We start from the raw sequence: 20056 nt of genomic DNA on the forward strand, positions 1-20056 counted from the left end.
AACAGTTTATTGACATAGACTGATATATCCACAGAACAGCATTAACATAAATTAACAGATACATGCATACAACCCAGCCTTTAATCCCCAGGCAGCAATCCTATTGATGGGAGTAATTAAACAATGGAGTTCCTGCCTGTGCTATCTTTGTTTGGTAGCCGGGCTGGAGTCATCTCTGACTACCTTGGGCCCCTGTATGACAGCTCATTCTGTCAAAGTTAGTGGTACAAATCATAAAGAGAAATGGTTAAAATACCAGCACTTGAAATACCTTGGGCCGTCTAGTTTTCAGAATTATATGGTTTGATGGTGTAAATTGAATTGTCCAGCTTCAAAGACATGGGGGCAGAAGGACCAGATGTCAAAATTCCAAGTTGAAAACCTGAATTGTGCATGTGCCAATTGTGGCCTTTTAGCCCTGAAAAAACCTACAACACCCAATATGGGCAATATCACTGTACTCAGGAGATGTTGCTAAACACATATTGGGGTGTTTGGCAGTGAAATATACCAGCAACTGTAAATGTATACCCAGTAGCGTACCTAGCGGGGGGGCGGTCCGCACCGGGTGCCGCTCATCACGGGGGTGCCGATTTGCAGGCACCCCTCCAGAGACGGACAGTAATGTCCGCCGCTGGAGGAGCAGGCTCGCAAGGGAGCGGTATCGAAGGTCTTTAACAGACCTCCGATACCGCTCCCTTGCGATCCGGGCGGCAACAGCTGCTGTGCGCCGGGATTTGTTGTCAGATCCCGGCGCACAGCACGGAAGCCGCGCCCACCGCTGTCCGTGCCCTCTGACCCGGAAGAAGACAGAGAAGACAGAAGAACTGAAGAAGAGGAGCGAAGAAGAGGAAAAGAAGCTGAAAGAAGAAAGGAAAGGTAGGAAAGCATTAAGTGAGAGTGGATTGGTATGTGTGTGGATTAGTATATATGTGTGGATTAGTATATATGTGTGGTTTGGTATATGTGTGGTTTGGTATATGTGCGGATTAGTATATATGTGTGGTTTGGTATATGTGTGGTTTGGTATATGTGTGGATTACTATATATGTGTGGTTTGGTATATGTGTGGATTAGTATATATGTGTGGATTAGTATATATGTGTGGATTGGTATATGTGTGGATTGGTATATGTGTGGATTGGTATATGTGTGGATTGGTATATGTGTGGATTGGTATATGTGTGGATTAGTATATATGTGTGGTTTGGTATATGTGTGGATTAGTATATATGTGTGGTTTGGTATATGTGTGAATTAGTATATATGTGTGGATTAGTATATATGCCTCCAGAATGTTCTCCGTTTTCAGTAACTGCAAAGACTGCAGCATTCTGTCAAAGCTTCATCCTCACATCCCACTTTACAATAGCTACACACAGTACAATCATCACAGCGCGCTTCCAATCATCTGCATTTCCTATTTAGCAGCTTCCTGTCGTACTTTCTACAATGTGACCATGGGTAGGAACTAACTGTGCTCTTTCCTGTCAGCCAACCACCCGAGACGGGTCAATGGAGAAACCGGAAGTGCAGTTTTAACAGCATCCGTTCCCCGGTAGTAGTTTGACAGCTTTGTATTGAATAATACTTGTGAAGATGGCGCTTCGGCCAGGAGCTGGAGCCGGTGGTTGCGGCGGAGGCGGCAGGTGAGAGTCTTTAAGGCATTTGTTACTTTGATGTAGGTCGCGGTGTATGTTTTACCTGCTTTAACTTTAACAGTGTTTTGATGCTGAATGTAAAGATAGATTACATTATATGAGGCGGTAAATACATAAACATTGTTATCGATTTATTTTTACTAGTTTTTTGGAGGTTTGCAAAGCTTGTTATGAGGGTTTTATGTAAGAGAGGATACGTTGCTGAAGCATGGAATGCTGCTCGATGCGTTGGAATGTGGATGTAATGGAATATTGTGTCACTGAGGCTGGGCGCCGGTAATACTATATGGCACTCATTAATTATATAGTACAGGGTGTTACAGAGTAAAACGAATGCTCCCAAGTAGATCATGTAGAAAGTTGTTGCATTTACAGCAGTCTACATGTGTGCATTCCATGAACTGTTTTCTGGGCTCTTCATTTTATTCTGAAAAGCATGTAAGTAGCATGTGCTCTCATCATACAAACTATATGTAGAAATGTAGTTTTGCTCTAGGATTGTATTTTGTTTTGTGTAATAAAAAACTGCTTATTAGGCAAACTTGTTAAGCTTTTGGTGTTAAATTTCAATTTTATTTAATTTAGTAACAAATGGCCTCATATAAAAATGAGGTTTTTATTCGAGGTATTACACCTCGCTGGCAGTACTTGCGGAAGTAGTGAAGGAAAAGGCAGATTGACTAAAAAACACATGAATAAAGTACACTAATTGCTTACTAAAATGTTAAAAAGTGCTTATAAAATGTGAAGTAATGGACACATCTAGAGAGAATCTCCATTCGAGGTGAGAATCCAGAAATGAATACCGGTCGCCTTCATTGTTTATTTGCAGTTGATTTCTATGTGCAGCTTCCCCTTTAAATTTTTAGTCTTGGTTCCTTTGTGATGATTCTCTCACTGTGATGTCATAGAGTGGAGATGCTGTAAAGGCAGCATCCTGCTAACAGTAGTATACATTTAATGCAAGGTCGTGAAGCAGAAGGGAGATTGCAAACCCTGGCTTAACGGCTCGCAAACAAAATGTATCTATTTGGACTACTTTTTTGTTATTTAGCAATGGCAAAAGAAACATATGATATTGACTTACAAAACCTGAAAGCTGTGACCGTCCCCGACCGGCTTAAAGGTGTATCTGTCAAGATGGTTGTAGAATCTTCCCCGTGCAGCACTTCTTGTGGACTTGGTAACAAGAAAGAAAAGCGTTGCATTGTGGGACCATCAGGGAAGAGGGAGGACTGTGAAACCGTCAGCGTATCCTGTGTAGTGAGTTGGATTTGCGGCATGACGAGTTATACTCTGACCGTGGGACAGCCTTTTACTATGAACTGTCTGATTGTGCCTGCTGAAGGGCAATCAAATCAGGGGTTGAATTACTACTGGTACAACACCAAAGGTCAGGTAACAACCCAAGATGACCTATTTCGCCCACTCAGAATCAGGTACTTTAACATCACCTTTCCAGCCATCAAGGAGAGCGACGCCGGCTCATACCGTTGCGATGTGCAACACGCATTGGACTTTAAATTAATCAAGCGGGTTTACTATGCCGTCAAGGTGATCCCTCCTAGCCTGGTTAATCTGAACTACGGCAAATCTCTGATGCGTGAAAGTGAGCTGGAAGCAATGGCCGCACAAAAGCAGAAGTTAACCAAGGGCAACCTGTCGGAGAAAGTGAAGGCCATTTTGGAGTCGCACAATTTTATCATTTTTGGCGTCGGGGGTAGTGCTGCCGTCATTGTAGGTGGTGCATTTTGGGGATTTTTCTACCTAATTCGAAAACGCAGACGTAAAAGAAGAACGAATGACGTCGAAGATGGCGTCGACGACGATGATGACAGCGGCGACCATGATGACAGCGTCGACCATGATGACAGCATCGACAGCGTCGACCATGATGACAGCGGCGACAGCGGCGACCATGATGACAGCGTCGACCATGATGACAGCGTCGACAGCGTCGACCATGATGACAGCGTCGACAGCGTCGACCATGATGACAGCGTCGACAGCGGCGACCATGATGACAGCGTCGACCATGATGACAGCGTCGACAGCGTCGACCATGATGACAGCGTCGACAGCGTCGACCATGATGACAGCGTCGACAGCGGCGACCATGATGACAGCGTCGACAGCGTCGACCATGATGACAGCGTCAACAGCGTCGACCATGATGACAGCGTCGACAGCGTCGACCATGATGACAGCGTCGACAGCGGCGACCATGATGACAGCGTCGACAGCGGCGACCATGATGACAGCGTCGACAGCGTCGACCATGATGACAGCGTCGACAGCGTCGACCATGATGACAGCCTCGACAGCGTCGACCATGATGATAGCCTCGACAGCGTCGACCATGATGACAACGTCGACTATTTGTGATCGGTTTGCCGTTTGGTGTTGAGGAGAAGCAGCCGCCGGCGTTGAGAAGCAGCCGCTGGCGACAATCATGCTGGTCTTCCAACATAACCCCCAGAGTCTGGCTGAAAGGAGGAGAAACGTCCGCAATCTTAACATCGATATAAGTTGACTGATAGCTGTGCTTACTGTCACACGAACTCTTATCATCAACTGCGGAAGATTGTTGTTAAATAAAACTTTTAGTGCATGCTCATTGTTTCATATTTGTACTTGATTTTTAACCTGAAGTAGTAGTAAATATTTTTTTAAATAAGCAAACAAGCATTAAAATAATACAATTATCACAGTTTTAAAAATGGTCTTAATTCTGTGGAAAACAAAATAACAGTAACTTATGATATTCTCTAAAGAGGACAGTGTTGAGTGGAATGTCAACAAAGAATAATGCATATTAAAGGTACTTTTCCACACATCACTCCCATCTCCCAAAACAACTCAACAAATAAGGCTCTCTTCCCTTTACTGGCCATTACCGTGTTTTTTTTTTGTTAGACTTATTTAATAGGAGGGGCAGCTAAATACTGCTCAAACATAAATTGGTTCCAGTTCAACCCTTCTACCTAACCTTCCTACTCTTGATCCAAAAGTAGAAATATGGAACACTATATGTACAATTCGGTAAATATGATATGACTTGCACTTGACAGCTTGTCCCAAAAACAAATTTTATTAGCTTGGAAGCATTAAAGTTGTAGTTTAAACTCTTCCACTTATTAACTATTAATAACTATTAATTAACTATTAGGAAGTGCCAACACTGCCAGCTTTTCCTAGCCAGAAGGACTGAACTTACTGCATAATGCATAGTTGGATGTGTGAGGAGACTTTGAGAAAGATATTTTGGAACATAGAATTTTGTAGGTAAATCAGTGAGATTTCATATTTTCTTTGGGCTGTTAAAGGGATTTGTTCTCATTTGCAGATTATTCACACTGTTAAAGTTTCAGGAAATAATAAATCTTTGCTCGAATCTGAGTTGGTTGGAGGGGCTTGGGTTTTTTAAATAACAACATTAATTTGAGTCTCTATATGTTAAGTAAATAAATATTAGCACATCTGCCATATTCTTTAGCGTGAAAGCTGGATCACATAAAAATAACATTTTCAATGAAGCTTTTTTCCGTTTTTATGGCAACAACCTATCAGCGCCTGCTTTTAGCATATATGCATAGTTTAATATTATTTTGCAGTTAACTTTAGACCCTGTAGCTGCTGTTTTGGTTTGCAGAGAAAACCTTGGTGTAGGTTTATAGATATTCCATTCATGTATGTTCCAAACACATTTCTGTTATCTGAGGATCGCTGTGCTTTAAAGAATGTATTTTTTTAAAAAATGGTGGTCTGTGTCTTTCTTATGTAGTGTGGTAAATCAGAAGATGATGATTTTCAAGATGCCTCTAAATCTGGACCCATTGATATTTCCTTCTCCGATTTCTAGAGTGATATTTCAGTGAAACCAACCACTTCTCAAACTGGCATAAGGTGAGTGATATCTGTTCAATGTTTGCTGAATATACTACACATCTCTCTCTATTCTCTGTATGTGGTGAAATTAGATTTTTCACTGCTACACCTGGATAAGCATACATCTGTGCACCTGTGCAAGGGTGCAAATCATTGGGAATTATACTGAGGACCACAGATCTCCCAAAGCTCATGTGGGCACAAACAAGGACAACCGCTACTATCTGTGTGCCACTGCAAGCCTCGATACACTCCTTAACATAAAAACTCTGATGACATGAGACATGTGGAACAGTGCGCCCAATTGACAGCAACAAGCCACTCGACCCAAAATGTATTAGTTAATAAGCAGGTTATTGTAGGAGGATATTTAAAGTAGGCTGTCCATTCAAAGTTAAAAATAAAGTTTGTAATAATTTAGGGATTATTGCTGAAGATCAGCAATCTATATTTGATGACTACACTTGACAATTTAAGCTAAGCTGACATCTAATTACTATTAATCATATAGTTATCATTTAGTTCTATATATAGTTTTATAATTCATATGCTGATTTTGATTTTTTTAACTGTTCTGCAGGCTTAACTTTATAAATTAGTTTATATACGTTTTAATTTTCTTGCTTTGGTTTTATTAAAAGAAAAAAAATAACTGCTGTAACATACTTGATTAGTTATTTCTTGTGAGAGTGTCATTTTCCTCGGCATCAATGAACTATATACATAAGTCAGGTCTATGTATGAAATATAGTTTCAATTTTGTTTTGTTATTGCAGTTTGTGTTTGAATCTTCTCAACAACAGATCCCCTACAGCAGATGTAACCCTCGTGAGGACAAATGTATTAATGATGAGTGTAGTTTTTTATCGTAATAATGATAATATAGTGTAATAATTATTGAAATACTTTATGAGTATTTAGAAAAACATAATAATTTTAAAAGAATTGTAAAAAAGTAGACTGTCTATGTAAGTTTATTTTAACCCCTTAAAAATAGGGGTTTTTTTACACCACAGGACCAGACCAATGGTTCATGTTTTTACAAAGTTTCTCTGTCTCTCTTTCTCGATTAGTGCAGGCCACACACACTCAGAGTGGATGCCGCCAAATGCTGAAATGTGTTCTACATCAAACTGCCTGTCCTCTATTGCCCCGCTTACTATGGTGTTATAATAAGCAACATCAGCACGGTTGTAAAGCACACCGCCGCTGTACTCTTGAGAGCAGTGGAAACGTGTTCTCTGAAGTGACAAATCTGGATTTGGCAGATGCCAGGAGAACGCTGGTTATCAGAATGCATAGTATCTACGGTAAACATTTAGAGAGATTGCATTTTAGAAATGCTGGGTTTACTGGCACATTTTTATGCATTATTATTTCATACCTTGATTGGTTAGACAGTTATACCGTAGTAGTCGTCTTTGCAGTGACTACAACAACGTCACTGAGGAAAGGACAAAACCAGCTGGGTCTGTCTAGTCCAGAGGTGGCCAAACTGTGGCTTTTTAATATTAGTACGTTTAGATGGGAAGGTCTGGACAAAAAAATAAAAAATTGGCAACATGTTTTATATGATAAATAGTATTTTATAATTAATAAGGATATATATTTAGAATATTTAATGTTTTGTCTATTTTTCTGCACAGATTAATTTCTTATATGTATAATTAAAATAACATTATTTAGCAATATTGATAAAATGTGTTAAGGCAGCTGATGTTTATATGTGTGTGTATATATGTATGTACAGTATCTCACAAAAGTGATAACACCCCTCACATTTTTGTAAATATTTTATTATATTTTTTTTAATGTGACAACACTGAAGAAATGACACTCTGCTACAATGTAAAGTAGTGAGTGTACAGCCTGTATAACAGTGTAAATTTGCTGTCCCCTCAAAATAACTCAACACACAGCCATTAATGTCTAAACCTTGGCAACAAAAGTGAGTACACCCCTAAGTGGAAATGTCCAAATTAGGCCCAATTAGCCATTTCCCCTCACTGGTGTCATGTGACTCGTTAGTGTTACAAGGTCTCAGGTGTGAATGTAATAATATATATGCATTTTTAAACGAACACGCAAGGCCTTTGATGAAGCCTGATTGGCAAGCCAAACACTGAAATTCATTCCTTCCGTTGGCGCGAGGTTAAACAAGGAATTTGGAACAATTGTAATATTGATTTGTTTAAGCTGTATATGTGAGTCTTCAGAAGGTGTTCTCACCACTCTGCTCTGTAAGCATTGACTTTTACTTTTGTTTGGAAGAATAAATATATCGTCTTAACGGATGTGCCTCAAATCTTTTACCAGTTTCAACCTTTGCGCTGCAAGATTGAACCCTTTCTTTGCATATTCGGGAAAACCCAACCCTAGACGAATTAAATGTCATAATCTTTCCTCTTTTGTCATTGGAAGAATATTAAATTTGGGCAATAAATTGTGTTGTTTGGGTACACCGGGATGTTCTGTGGTTCCAGTAAGAATGTGAAATAAATAGCAATAAGCTGAAATACTGAAAACATTTGTTTACATGAACAATTGTTTATTTTGTTGAACTGGACCCTGTCAACCACTTAATATAATTATGACACATTATACACACAGCGAGCGTACATATATATGGAAATAATTATACCATTATGTTTTGTCGTTGCCTCTTTGTTGGTGTTGTAGCTGTCTGGGTGCTGTACACACCTGTGTGCTAAGCCAGACTTCCTTCTACTTTGTCTCGGAAAGCATTCTGTGTGTAGTAATAATAAAGGGAAGTGTCAATGTTTAAAAATGGTTTCATGTAGGGCTGCAACAACTAATCAATAAAATCGATAATAATCGATAATGAAATTCGTTGCCTACGAATTTCCTTATCGATTAGTTGAATCGATTATTATCGATTATAAAATGAGGGATTTTTCAGAGCAAACGCTCTGAAAAATCCCCCTCATTATATAATCCGTTTTACTGACTCACCGTCTCACAGCAGCAGCTCCTACTTACTCCCCCTCCCTGTAATCACTATGACAACTGGCCCCGCCCCTTCCTTCTCCAGGCCAGAACCACATGGCTGTGACACTCATCTAACTGTAAGTATATATATATATATATATATATATGTTAATATTTGGGCTACTGAAAGTTAGGGGAGGTGGGGGTTAATTTAGGGGCAGTTATGGTTAATGGGGTGTTTAGGGGCAGCTATGGTTAATGGGGTGTTTAGGGTTAATTTAGGGGCAGTTGTGGTTAATGGGGTGTTTGGGGTTAATTTAGGAACAGCTGTGGTTAATGGGGTGTTTGGGGTTAATTTGAGCCAGTTGTGGTTAATGGGGAGTTTAGGGTTAATTTAGGGGATGCTGTGGTTGATGGGGTCTTTAGGGTTAATTTAGGGGATGCTGTGGTTAATGGGGAGTTTAGGGTTAATTTAGGGTAGCTTTGATGGGGTATTTAGAGTTAATTTAAGGGTAGTTATGGTTAATGGGGTGTTTAGGGTTAATTTAATGAGAACTGAGGGTTAATTTAATAAAGTTAACTTAAGGTGCAGTTAGAGATAAAGGGGGGGCAAACTAAGGGGAATCTAAATCCTGGGGGCAGTGAAGTGACATATCTGGGGGTAAAAGGCATATGTGGGGAGGGCAGTGTGGCATGTCTGGGGAGGACGGAGTGATGTATCAGGGTGTATAAAGCGTATCAGGCACAGTGGCATGTCTGGGGGTAGAGTGAAGTGGCATATGTGAGGAGGGCAGGGTGGCATGTCTGGGAAGGATGGAGTGGTCTATCGGGGTATAAGGCGTATCAGGCACAGAGGCATATGGGGGGTAGAGGGGAGTGGCAGATGTGGGAGGTGGCGTGGGAGGTGGCGTGGCATATGTGGGAGGCAGCATGGAGTGCTGTGGTAGGCAGCGTGGCATATGTGGGAGGCAGCGTGGCATGTCTGGGAGGCAGGGTGGCAAGCCTGGGCTCAAATGTGCATAAATTGGGGGGGGGGGCTAGTTGGGAAATAAAGACAAGAAATGCATTTTATCAAAGTTTTTTTTATTCTGCTGTTTGTATTTAACATCATTTGTTTATTAAATTATTTTAAATAAATGAAAAATTTACATTAATATTTTTTATCCGATTAATCGAAAAAATAATCGGCCAACTAATCGATTATGAAAATAATCGTTAGTTGCAGCCCTAGTTTCATGTATTTTCTCGACGGTTAACTAGCTCAGTTACCCACTACAAACTCACACTTTTCAACAACAATTCTTTTATGTAGGTGTGTTTTTATAGACTATAAGTTAAACCATGATCAGCAAAAAAATCAAGCAGGTAACCTTTTATAAATGGACAGAACACACACACACAATCTTTGTGCAAAAGGTTACATTGCACACACTTGTAGTTCTCTCTGAACTTACTATGCTAACCCTTTCAGTGTCAACCTTGTATGTGATCCATGGATAGTAATGTGGAACCCACGTACCAACAATAATCTCATGCTATGTGCTACTGGAGGGTCCCCTCCACAATCGTTGGAAAGGTAAAATAAAACCAAAAGCTGTTGCATGCTGCCGACTTACTTACTGTGAGATCAGGTGGCCATTATAGTTGAAAAAAATTTGGTGTGCTAACTTTTACTTAGCACTTTCCTGGGCAATCTTTGAAGGGTTGCTCCTGTGGGTGTGGTTTCATAATGTAGGAGAAAAAAAAAACATGTGAATATAAAGAAGAGCAAGGAGGAATGAGGAGAGGTGGAAGAATGAAATGGACACAGAAAAAAGACAGGTAAGTTACATCTGTACACTTACTCTAACAGAGACACTTATACTAACAATGACTCTCGCACATCTACCCAACACTGACACACCACAAACATAGACATACTTACACAGAAACACGCAAGCACCTTTACACTCACATTAACATACACACAAACACATTCAGTCATGGACACACACATGCACTCACACCCACTTACAGCAACATTCATAGGCACACAAGGCATACGCCCGGATACTAACATCAAGAGATGCCTTGCTTACTCCACAGGGTCACAGAATTGTTGTAAAAGGCATGTGTTGTTGTTAATTCAAAATTAAAGTACTTTACTTAAAGGGTATAAAGAAGGTACTTAATGTGTATTCTGGTTTCCTGATATAGTCCAATGCATGTCTAATTTTGGGCTGGATTAACGTAGGGGCTGATGAAGCTGCAACTCCACACGACCACCAGAGCCGTCTTTAACTTAGCGAAAAGCCTGCAGCAACCAGGGACGCTGGGGTCGCAACAGAGACTGGGACTGCCACTCCAGGCAGCTTCCTGTTGGCTGCCATTGCCATGAGGTCGATCTGTGAAGTACCTCAGTCTCTTGTGACCTGCAGAAATATTGCAGTGCTCAGGCTCCATTCTCCTGAACACTGATACGATAATTACTCAATCAATCAATTAACGAGAATTGTTTAACCACAGAACAGATTGATATCAGTAACACTGATACAATAATTAATCAATTAACGAGGCTACAATTAATAGTTTGTCTATCCATCTCTTTCCGATGTCTTTTTTCCCCACGGGGTTCTGTTCCACAAAGATATATTCCTGTGGAAAGAAGAATATATATATTTATTTAACACATTAGATCTTCAAATCAATATCAATTTACATTGCTACTAGGTTGTTACATTGTTTCACTTACCCACTTCAGTTTGGACAGACTCCAAACCACAAACACAGATGTCCTCTATCTTGATTCTGCCTGTCTGCTTTTTTTTGACTTTATGAATTATCTATCTTGTATACTTACCGATCACGAATATTGGTGATTACGATTCCCGATGATACGATGGAATGGAGATTTCCACAACGTTCGTTGTCAATTTGTCTTGAGGCACCTAAAAGACAACAACTAATAAAGAAAAAAGGGAAAAAAAAGATCAAACGTGATGACGTAGGGATGACGTAAACAGAGGAAGACGGCGAGCGGGGACCTTTAAAAACCGCAAAGACACAGACGGGATACAGATTGAATTTTAAATTTCTCCTGAGGAAGCCGAGATCAAAATCTGCGAAACGCGTTGAGAAACTTTAATATAATTGAAATTTGGACTTCAAAAGGACTTGCTGATTTACCTTTACGAAGGACAAAAAAAAACAAATATTATTTTTACGGCACTATTTCGTTTCCTATTCTTAACACAGAAACTCCAAGACAAGAAAAAGTCTGGATTTTTGATGAGCGATCACTTTCAAGTACACTTGTGAGTGCAATTAATATCATAATTTTTAATTTTTGTTTGAATTTATTACACTATATTTGTTTTATTTTTTCCCCACATATCTATGTGCCCCGTTTTTTTGTCTATACTCCATTCTCCTTGAAGGACAGATGTTCTGCTGAGGTAATCTGCAGTAATGTTCTCCTTTCCATGAATGAACATGTCCGAAAAGGTGGGAGAGATGGAACCCACTTCCCGATCTTCTGAAGAAGAGCCCTGAATTGAAGACTGTGCCGTCTTGCTTCTTCAGGAAAGCCACCACCGTGCGATTGTCTGAAAGAACTCTCACTGCTTTTCCCTGTAACCTGGATTGCCAAGAAAGGAGCGCCTTCCAGACTGCCAGAAGTTCCAGCACATTGATATGAAGACAATGTTGGTCAAACCAAAAACCCCAACCGGATAAGATGGCGTCTGTAGACACTACTGTCCAAACGGACTCGGTTCAAACCAGACCTGAATTCAGTCTTTTCATCTGGAGCCACCATCTGAGGGAAAGACAAATGCTGGCTGGAATGGCAACCTACCTTGAGAGGGCTGGAATGGATCGATCCCATGTCCTCAGGATGAAACAATGTTGTGGACGCATATGAAGAAGAGCCCATGCCAGGGCAGGCATCGTAGACACCACCATTCCCAGAAGGCCCATGAGCAACCTCAGGCTGGAGAGACGTCTGGGAAAAAAGTAAACGGGAAAGGCTGGTGATATTCTGAATCTTGTCCCCTGGCAAAAAGATCTTTTGACAGCGAGTATCCAGGATAAACCCCAGGAAAGGAATCGTTCTGGTAGGAAGCAGACAGGATTTTTTAAAATTGACAATCCATCCCAAATCCTGAAGCAGGCAAACAGTCCTGTGAATCTGGTGGGATAGAAGATCTGGAGAGCTTGCTGCCAGACACTAATCATCTAAATAAGGGACCATCTTGATTCCTTCCTTGCTCAGGAAGGCAACAATCCCTGGCAGCAGTTTGGTGAAGATTCTTGGAGCTGAAGAAAGACCAAAAGGGAGAGCCTGGAACTGGAAATGAAGAGTCCATTTCGTAGATGGAATGGCCACACAAAGAAACTTCTGCGACTCCCCCCCCCCCCCCCCGATGGGAACTTGAAGATAGGCATCCTGAAAATCTAGAGTATCGAGAAAGTCTCCTCAGGAAAGAAGTTCTATGGTGGACGTGACAGACTCCATCATGATCTTCCTGTAAGCCACAAAACGGTTGAGAAACGTGAGATCTATAATGAGTCTGAAATCTCCTGATGATTTGGGAACAATGAAGAAGTGGGAGTAAACCCCTCTTCCTCTTTGGTCTGGAGGCACAGGGATCAACACTTGCTTTATCACGAACTCTTGAACAAGGTCCCGAAGTGCCATTCTCCTGGATCCGCAGGAGGCATAGAAAAAACGCTCTGGGGGAGAACTGACAAGCTCCAGACCCTACCCTCTGGAAATGATGCCCAGGGTCCAGGCGTCCAAACAAAAAAGAGTCCATTGGTGAAGAGAACTCTTCAGCCTACCCCCTATCAAAATGTTTCTGGCGTCATGCTTTCTTAGAAGAACCGTCCACCTGTTTAAAGGAGGAGGGTCTGCCTCTACCACGAAAAGACCGACATCTGGAGCCACAGGGCCTATCCCGAAATGTGGGCTGGGGTCTGGAATCCTGACCTCTAGATGCCCTAAACGGGTTGGGACGAAAACATGGCAGAGGTTTATGCAAGAAATACTTGGCACTAGTGGCTTCCTCCAACAAAACTTCTAACTCCTTCCCAAATAGTTCTTTCCCAGAGAACGGTATCCCACACAAATGGTGCTTGGAGGCTGAGTCTGCTGACTAAGATTTGAGCCATAAAGCCCTTCTGGAGACTTCGGATAAGGCAGAGGCCCTAGCAGCCATACGGACGGATTCCATAGCAGAATCACACAAGAACTCAGCCGTACTCTTCACATCTGAAATTCCTCCGGAGAACCTCTTCGTCTCCTGCACCCCTCATGATATCTTCCTCAATCTGCTCACCACGGACCCTGCGGCGATTAACCCTATCCCAGACCTGGCAGAGCCTCTCATATGCTACCGGGAGTGACAGGGGAAATCTAGTTCCCGTCCAGCCAAGGGACCTTTATATCTCCATCTAATAATGGTCCTTAACAAGAATAAGAATCCCTTACACTGCAGAACAATTGTAGCTCCAGCTCACAAAGGTCCATTACAATAACTAAAAACTATTTGATAAGCATATTTTCTTCTAACTATATATATGCAGTGTATTTGCTATGTTTATAAAGTGATTGCATGATATATACGTTATTTCACATTTTGTCCATAAGATAAAAAAACTTAACTGCTCAGCATCCATGTGTAGTGGATAAAGATGACATCAGACATACACACCAGGAAAGGCTCTGCCACACTGACACACACACCAGGACAGGCTCTGCCACACCAACACACAGTCACACACACTAAGACAGACACTGACACTCACATCCGGACCGGCTAAGCTACAAAAAAAAAAAAGTATTTTCCACACTGCTTTGTCGTTGACCCCCCCTTTTGTGTTTTTGCCCCCTTGTGTACTATGTGTGTATATGTCCCCAGCCTGCAATCCCTTTAGTATTGATTTATGAAAGGGGCCCAGCTGCCCCCTTGTGTATTGATGCTGCCAGCCCAGATAAAACGCTGTTCTGCAGTATGGGGGGTATAAATGTAACTGGTTCCCTTCCATGAGTCTATACATCCCCATACTGAAGGGCAGCATTTTATCTGGGCTGGTCAACAATATGTAAAAGTTATGCGTGTCCTGAAAAACATGGCCGATGTGGTCACCCTAATGCCCCCGCACCCTTGTGTATTGCCCTAAGCTAGCCCCCCATTATATATTTAGCATACCACCCAGCCCCCCATTAAGTATTGATTTATATGATGCCCCCCGCCAGCACATGCTTGGGAATTAATGCCCCCTCATTATCATCTCAGCCCTGGCACCCAGATTGCATCCACAGGACCTGGCCACAGAGTGGAAGCTTGCCATCTTTGCCCACAAACCGCATGCATGTGGCATCCTAGCCTTAAACAGCCTCCCTGTGCCATGCCCCCCCACTTACACATCCATACTATCACAGATATATTCATTAATTATTAATTCACAAATATCAGGTAGGGGCCTGGAGCTGCAGCTCCATCAGCCCCTACGTTAATCTGGCCCTGTTTGATGTGATAAATTGGAGTGACCAGGTTCAAAGTCCAAATAGGATATAAGCAGACTGACCAAATTGAGAGAGGAAAAAAAAGCGCCACAACCAGAACCTACGCGTCGGTGGCATCACTGTACTCCGGGGGATGTCGTTGAATACGTATCGTGTGTTTGACCAGAAGCTACACATTTATAACTCAAGTACAATTTGTGTGAAAAAACACAGCACAAATTACCACCCCAAACTTTGGCAAAGGTTAGTGTAACGGGTTCACCAAGAGAGCTGTAGTAACTCCCAGAGATCACCCACATTTATCCTCCTGTCGTCCCCGGAATAACTTCCAGCACCAGTCAGCATGCGCACCTTGGAACCCTGCTATGTGTACCCAATAAGTAGACACAACTACCTTGAACTGAGTACAGCAGGAATGAACAGTTTATTGACATAGACTGATATATCCACAGAACAGCATTAACATAAATTAACAGATACATGCATACAACCCAGCCTTTAATCCCCAGGCAGCAATCCTATTGATGGGAGTAATTAAACAATGGAGTTCCTGCCTGTGCTATCTTTGTTTGGTAGCCGGGCTGGAGTCATCTCTGACTACCTTGGGCCCCTGTATGACAGCTCATTCTGTCAAAGTTAGTGGTACAAATCATAAAGAGAAATGGTTAAAATACCAGCACTTGAAATACCTTGGGCCGTCTAGTTTTCAGAATTATATGGTTTGATGGTGTAAATTGAATTGTCCAGCTTCAAAGACATGGGGGCAGAAGGACCAGATGTCAAAATTCCAAGTTGAAAACCTGAATTGTGCATGTGCCAATTGTGGCCTTTTAGCCCTGAAAAAACCTACAACACCCAATATGGGCAATATCACTGTACTCAGGAGATGTTGCTAAACACATATTGGGGTGTTTGGCAGTGAAATATACCAGCAACTGTAAATGTATACCCAGTAGCGTACCTAGCGGGGGGGCGGTCCGCACCGGGTGCCGCTCATCACGGGGGTGCCGATTTGCAGGCACCCCTCCAGAGACGGACAGTAATGTCCGCCGCTGGAGGAGCAGGCTCGCAAGGGAGCGGTATCGAAGGTCTTTAACAGACCTCCGATACCGCTCCCTTGCGATCCGGGCGGCAACAGCTGCTGTGCGCCGGGATTTGTTGTCAGATCCCGGCGCACAGCACGGAAGCCGCGCCCACCGCTGTCCGTGCCCTCTGACCCGGAAGAAGACAGAGAAGACAGAAGAACTGAAGAAGAGGAGCGAAGAAGAGGAAAAGAAGCTGAAAGAAGAAAGGAAAGGTAGGAAAGCATTAAGTGAGAGTGGATTGGTATGTGTGTGGATTAGTATATATGTGTGGATTAGTATATATGTGTGGTTTGGTATATGTGTGGTTTGGTATATGTGCGGATTAGTATATATGTGTGGTTTGGTATATGTGTGGTTTGGTATATGTGTGGATTACTATATATGTGTGGTTTGGTATATGTGTGGTTTGGTATATGTGTGGATTAGTATATATGTGTGGATTGGTATATGTGTGGATTGGTATATGTGTGGATTGGTATATGTGTGGATTAGTATATATGTGTGGTTTGGTATATGTGTGGATTAGTATATATGTGTGGTTTGGTATATGTGTGAATTAGTATATATGTGTGGATTAGTATATATGTGGATTAGTATATATGTGTGGATTGGTATATGTGTGGATGGTTATATGTGTGGATTGGTATATATGTGTGGATTGGTATACGTGTGGATTAGTGTATGTGTGTGGATTGGTATACGTGTGGATTGGTATATATGTGTGGATTGGTATGTCTGTGGATTGGTATATATGTGTGGATTGGTATGCGTGTGGGTTGGTATGCGTGTGGATTGGTTTATGTGTGGATTAGTATATATGTGTGGTTTGGTATATGTGTGGATTGGTATATATGTGTGGATTGGTATCTACGTGTGGATTGGTATACGTGTGGATTGGTATACATGTGGATTAGTGTATGTGTGTGGATTGGTATGTCTGTGGATTGGTATGTCTGTGGATTGGTATATATGTGTGGATTGGTATGCGTGTGGATTGGTATGCGTGTGGATTGGTATGCGTGTGGATTGGTATGCGTGTGGATTGGTATATGTGTGGATTGGTGTATGTGTGGATAAGTATACGTGTGGATTGGTGTGCGTGTGGGTTGGTATATGTGTGGATTAGTATATATGTGTGGATTGGTGTATGTGTGGATTGGTATACATGTATGGATTGGTAATTTTGTGGATTGGTATACGTGTGGATTGGTAAGTGTGTGAGAGTGACGGGTGTTATGCTGTACCATTTCCAATGAATTTTTCATTATATAATTATGCTCTAAAGTACATCATAACTCCCATCACTCTATACTGTTCCATACAGTGGCAGAGCTTGGAGGCAGAGGCCTTGCACCCCCACTGCAGGACTCCTGAAAGGTAAGTGAACTTCAAAGAGGGAGAGGGTAGATAGTTAGGAGGGGGTAGATAAGGAGAATGAGTGAGATGGGGGATAGGGGGTAGATAGGGCAGAAGGGAGTGAGAAGGGGTAGATAGGGCAATCATACTCCTATCATGCCAAGTCTGCGAGTATATCCTGGAATCTGGGTATGCCTGGGCATCATAGGAATGTGATTGCTGTTAACAAGAAAATATTGTTAATATACACAGGCTTTTATTTGCCCGGGTGCTCCAAAAATAGCCAGATATATGTTTCCAAAGAAAAAATGGGCACTCACAGGTCTTTGCCTTGAGAAAGGACCGGGGGTGGTCCGAAACGTTGGCCGTGCTAAACTAGTGTTTAATGCACTTTACTGCAAAGACCCGTGAGTGCCCATTTTTTTCTTTGGTTACATATATAAAATATATATAAAATAGCAAAATGCTACTTGTACTTATTGCTCTATAACTTGCAAAAAACACTGGGTATTTCTGAACTCAGGACAAATAGCATGTATTTGCTCGTCTTCTAATCGGGGTCGTCTTCTAATCAGAGAGGTCTGATTATGAGACTAAGATCCAGATCCCCCGCAGGGGACCTGGATCCTCCTGTCTCCCCACCCCATTTAACACCCCCCCCCACACGCACACACCGGTACCGGTGCTTCCTGCTGTATTGCCGGGGCAGCGGGTTGACGTCTACGCGATGTGCGTAGAGAACATCCGCTGCAGTCGGAAGGAGGTGTGGCTAGCAGCGGGGGTTGTCTGCGTCCGTCGCGCAGACCTTCCCCGAGTGTCAGAGATCAGAGTTCCCCGCACCGGTGCTGGGGGACTCTGATCTCTGACAGCCGGGGAAAGTATGCGCGACGGACGCAGACAAACCCCCACTGCAAACTCCACCTCCTTCCGGCTGCAGCGGAAGGAGACGTCAACCCGCTGCCCTGGCAATACAGCAGGAAGCATCGGTACCGGTAAGTAAGTGTGTGTGTGTGTGTTAAATGGGATTTCTGGAATGCCTTATACCCCTATATGCCACTCTGGCATTTAGGGGGTTAAAATGCATGTTATGGGGCATATAGGGAGGTATAAGGCAATATTCAGATTTTGGGGGTATAAGTTAATATTCAGATTTTGGGGGGTCGTCTTATAATTGAGCAAATACGGTATTTAGCAGGTTTTTGTCATTAGTTTTATAGATGACTAAAAAAAATTCAAATAAAACAGACTGCTTTTTTAAATTTTTCATCATATTTTATTATCTCCTTTTATAAGAAATTACATGATATCACAAAAATGGTATCTGAAGAAAGCAATAAATACCTCGTGTGGGTAGACTAATTGGGAGAGGAGAAAATCACAGCTGGGGTGCAGGTTGGCAAAGAGAAGAAAATATAAAAGAGGCATCTCAGTTTTTATTAAATATGAAATAGTTTACATGAATTAATATTTACTACTAAAATGCACACGCAGAGAGAGAGAGACACGCACACGCAGAGAGAGAGACACAGAAAGTGAGAGAGAGAGAGAGCCACACACACACACACAGAGAGAGACACACACACACAGAGAAAGAGAGAGACACACACACACACAGAGAGAGAGAGGGAGAGAGCCACACACACAGAGAGAGAGAGAGCCACACACACAGAGAGAGACACACACACACAGAGAAAGAGAGAGACACACACACACACACACACACACAGAGAGAGGGAGAGAGCCACACACACAGAGAGAGAGAGAGAGAGCCACACACACAGAGAGAGAGAGCCACACACAGAGAGAGAGAGCCACACACAGAGAGAGAGAGAGCCACACACACAGAGAGAGCCACACACACAGAGAGAGCCACACACACAGAGAGAGCCACACACACAGAGAGAGAGAGCCACACACACAGAGAGAGAGAGCCACACACACACAGAGAGAGCCACACACACACAGAGAGAGCCACACACACAGAGAGAGAGAGCCACACACACACAGAGAGAGAGAGCCACACACACACAGAGAGAGAGCCACACACACACAGAGAGACACACAGAGAGAGAGAGACAGACACACACACACAGAGAGAGAGACAAAGAGAGACACACACACAGAGAGACATAGAGAGAGAGACACACACACACACAGAGAGACACACAGAGAGAGAGAGAGACAAAGAGAGAGAGAGACACACAGAGAGAGACACAGAGAGAGACAAAGAGAGAGAGAGACACACAGAGAGAGACACAGAGAGAGACACAGAGAGAGAGAGAGAGACACTGAGTGGATATGAATGCATTCTCAGCTGAACAGTGATTTAAATCTCCAATTCTATGGCGATGCTCACAGACAGAGCTCTGCAAAAATCAAATAATACGGGATTTATCTTAAAGATTCAAGTTTTCTTCTGCCTCCAGAATGTTCTCCGTTTTCAGTAACTGCAAATACTGCAGCATTCTGTCAAAGCTTCATCCTCACATCCCACTTTACAATAGCTACACACAGTACAATCATCACAGCGCGCTTCCAATCATCTGCATTTCCTGTTTAGCAGCTTCCTGTCGTACTTTCTACAATGTGACCATGGGTAGGAACTAACT

At 42.4% G+C, this 20056-nt stretch overlaps 1 protein-coding gene across 1 annotated transcript; it reads left to right on the forward strand.

The window, feature by feature from the left end:
• The first annotated feature begins 2717 nt into the window (after positions 1 to 2717).
• Positions 2718 to 4194, forward strand: LOC128473651 (transmembrane protein 81-like). The gene is made up of 2 exons (XM_053455903.1): positions 2718 to 3501; positions 4070 to 4194. Exons 1-2 carry the CDS (start codon positions 2718 to 2720, stop codon positions 4192 to 4194), a joined length of 909 nt encoding a protein of 302 aa, XP_053311878.1.
• Positions 4195 to 20056: the final 15862 nt, after the last annotated feature.

This window comes from Spea bombifrons, chromosome 2 (genome assembly GCF_027358695.1).
Source record: "Spea bombifrons isolate aSpeBom1 chromosome 2, aSpeBom1.2.pri, whole genome shotgun sequence".
In the NCBI taxonomy this organism is placed as follows: Eukaryota; Metazoa; Chordata; class Amphibia; order Anura; family Pelobatidae; genus Spea; species Spea bombifrons.

Bases quoted from the DNA above. Each gene is read 5' to 3' on its own strand.
- LOC128473651 (XM_053455903.1), top strand. From the start codon at position 2,718: ATGGCAAAAGAAACATATGATATTGACTTACAAAACCTGAAAGCTGTG. The intron at 3,502-4,069 runs GCGACCATGATG...TTTGGTGTTGAG, and splicing joins CGACGACGATGATGACAGCG to GAGAAGCAGCCGCCGGCGTT.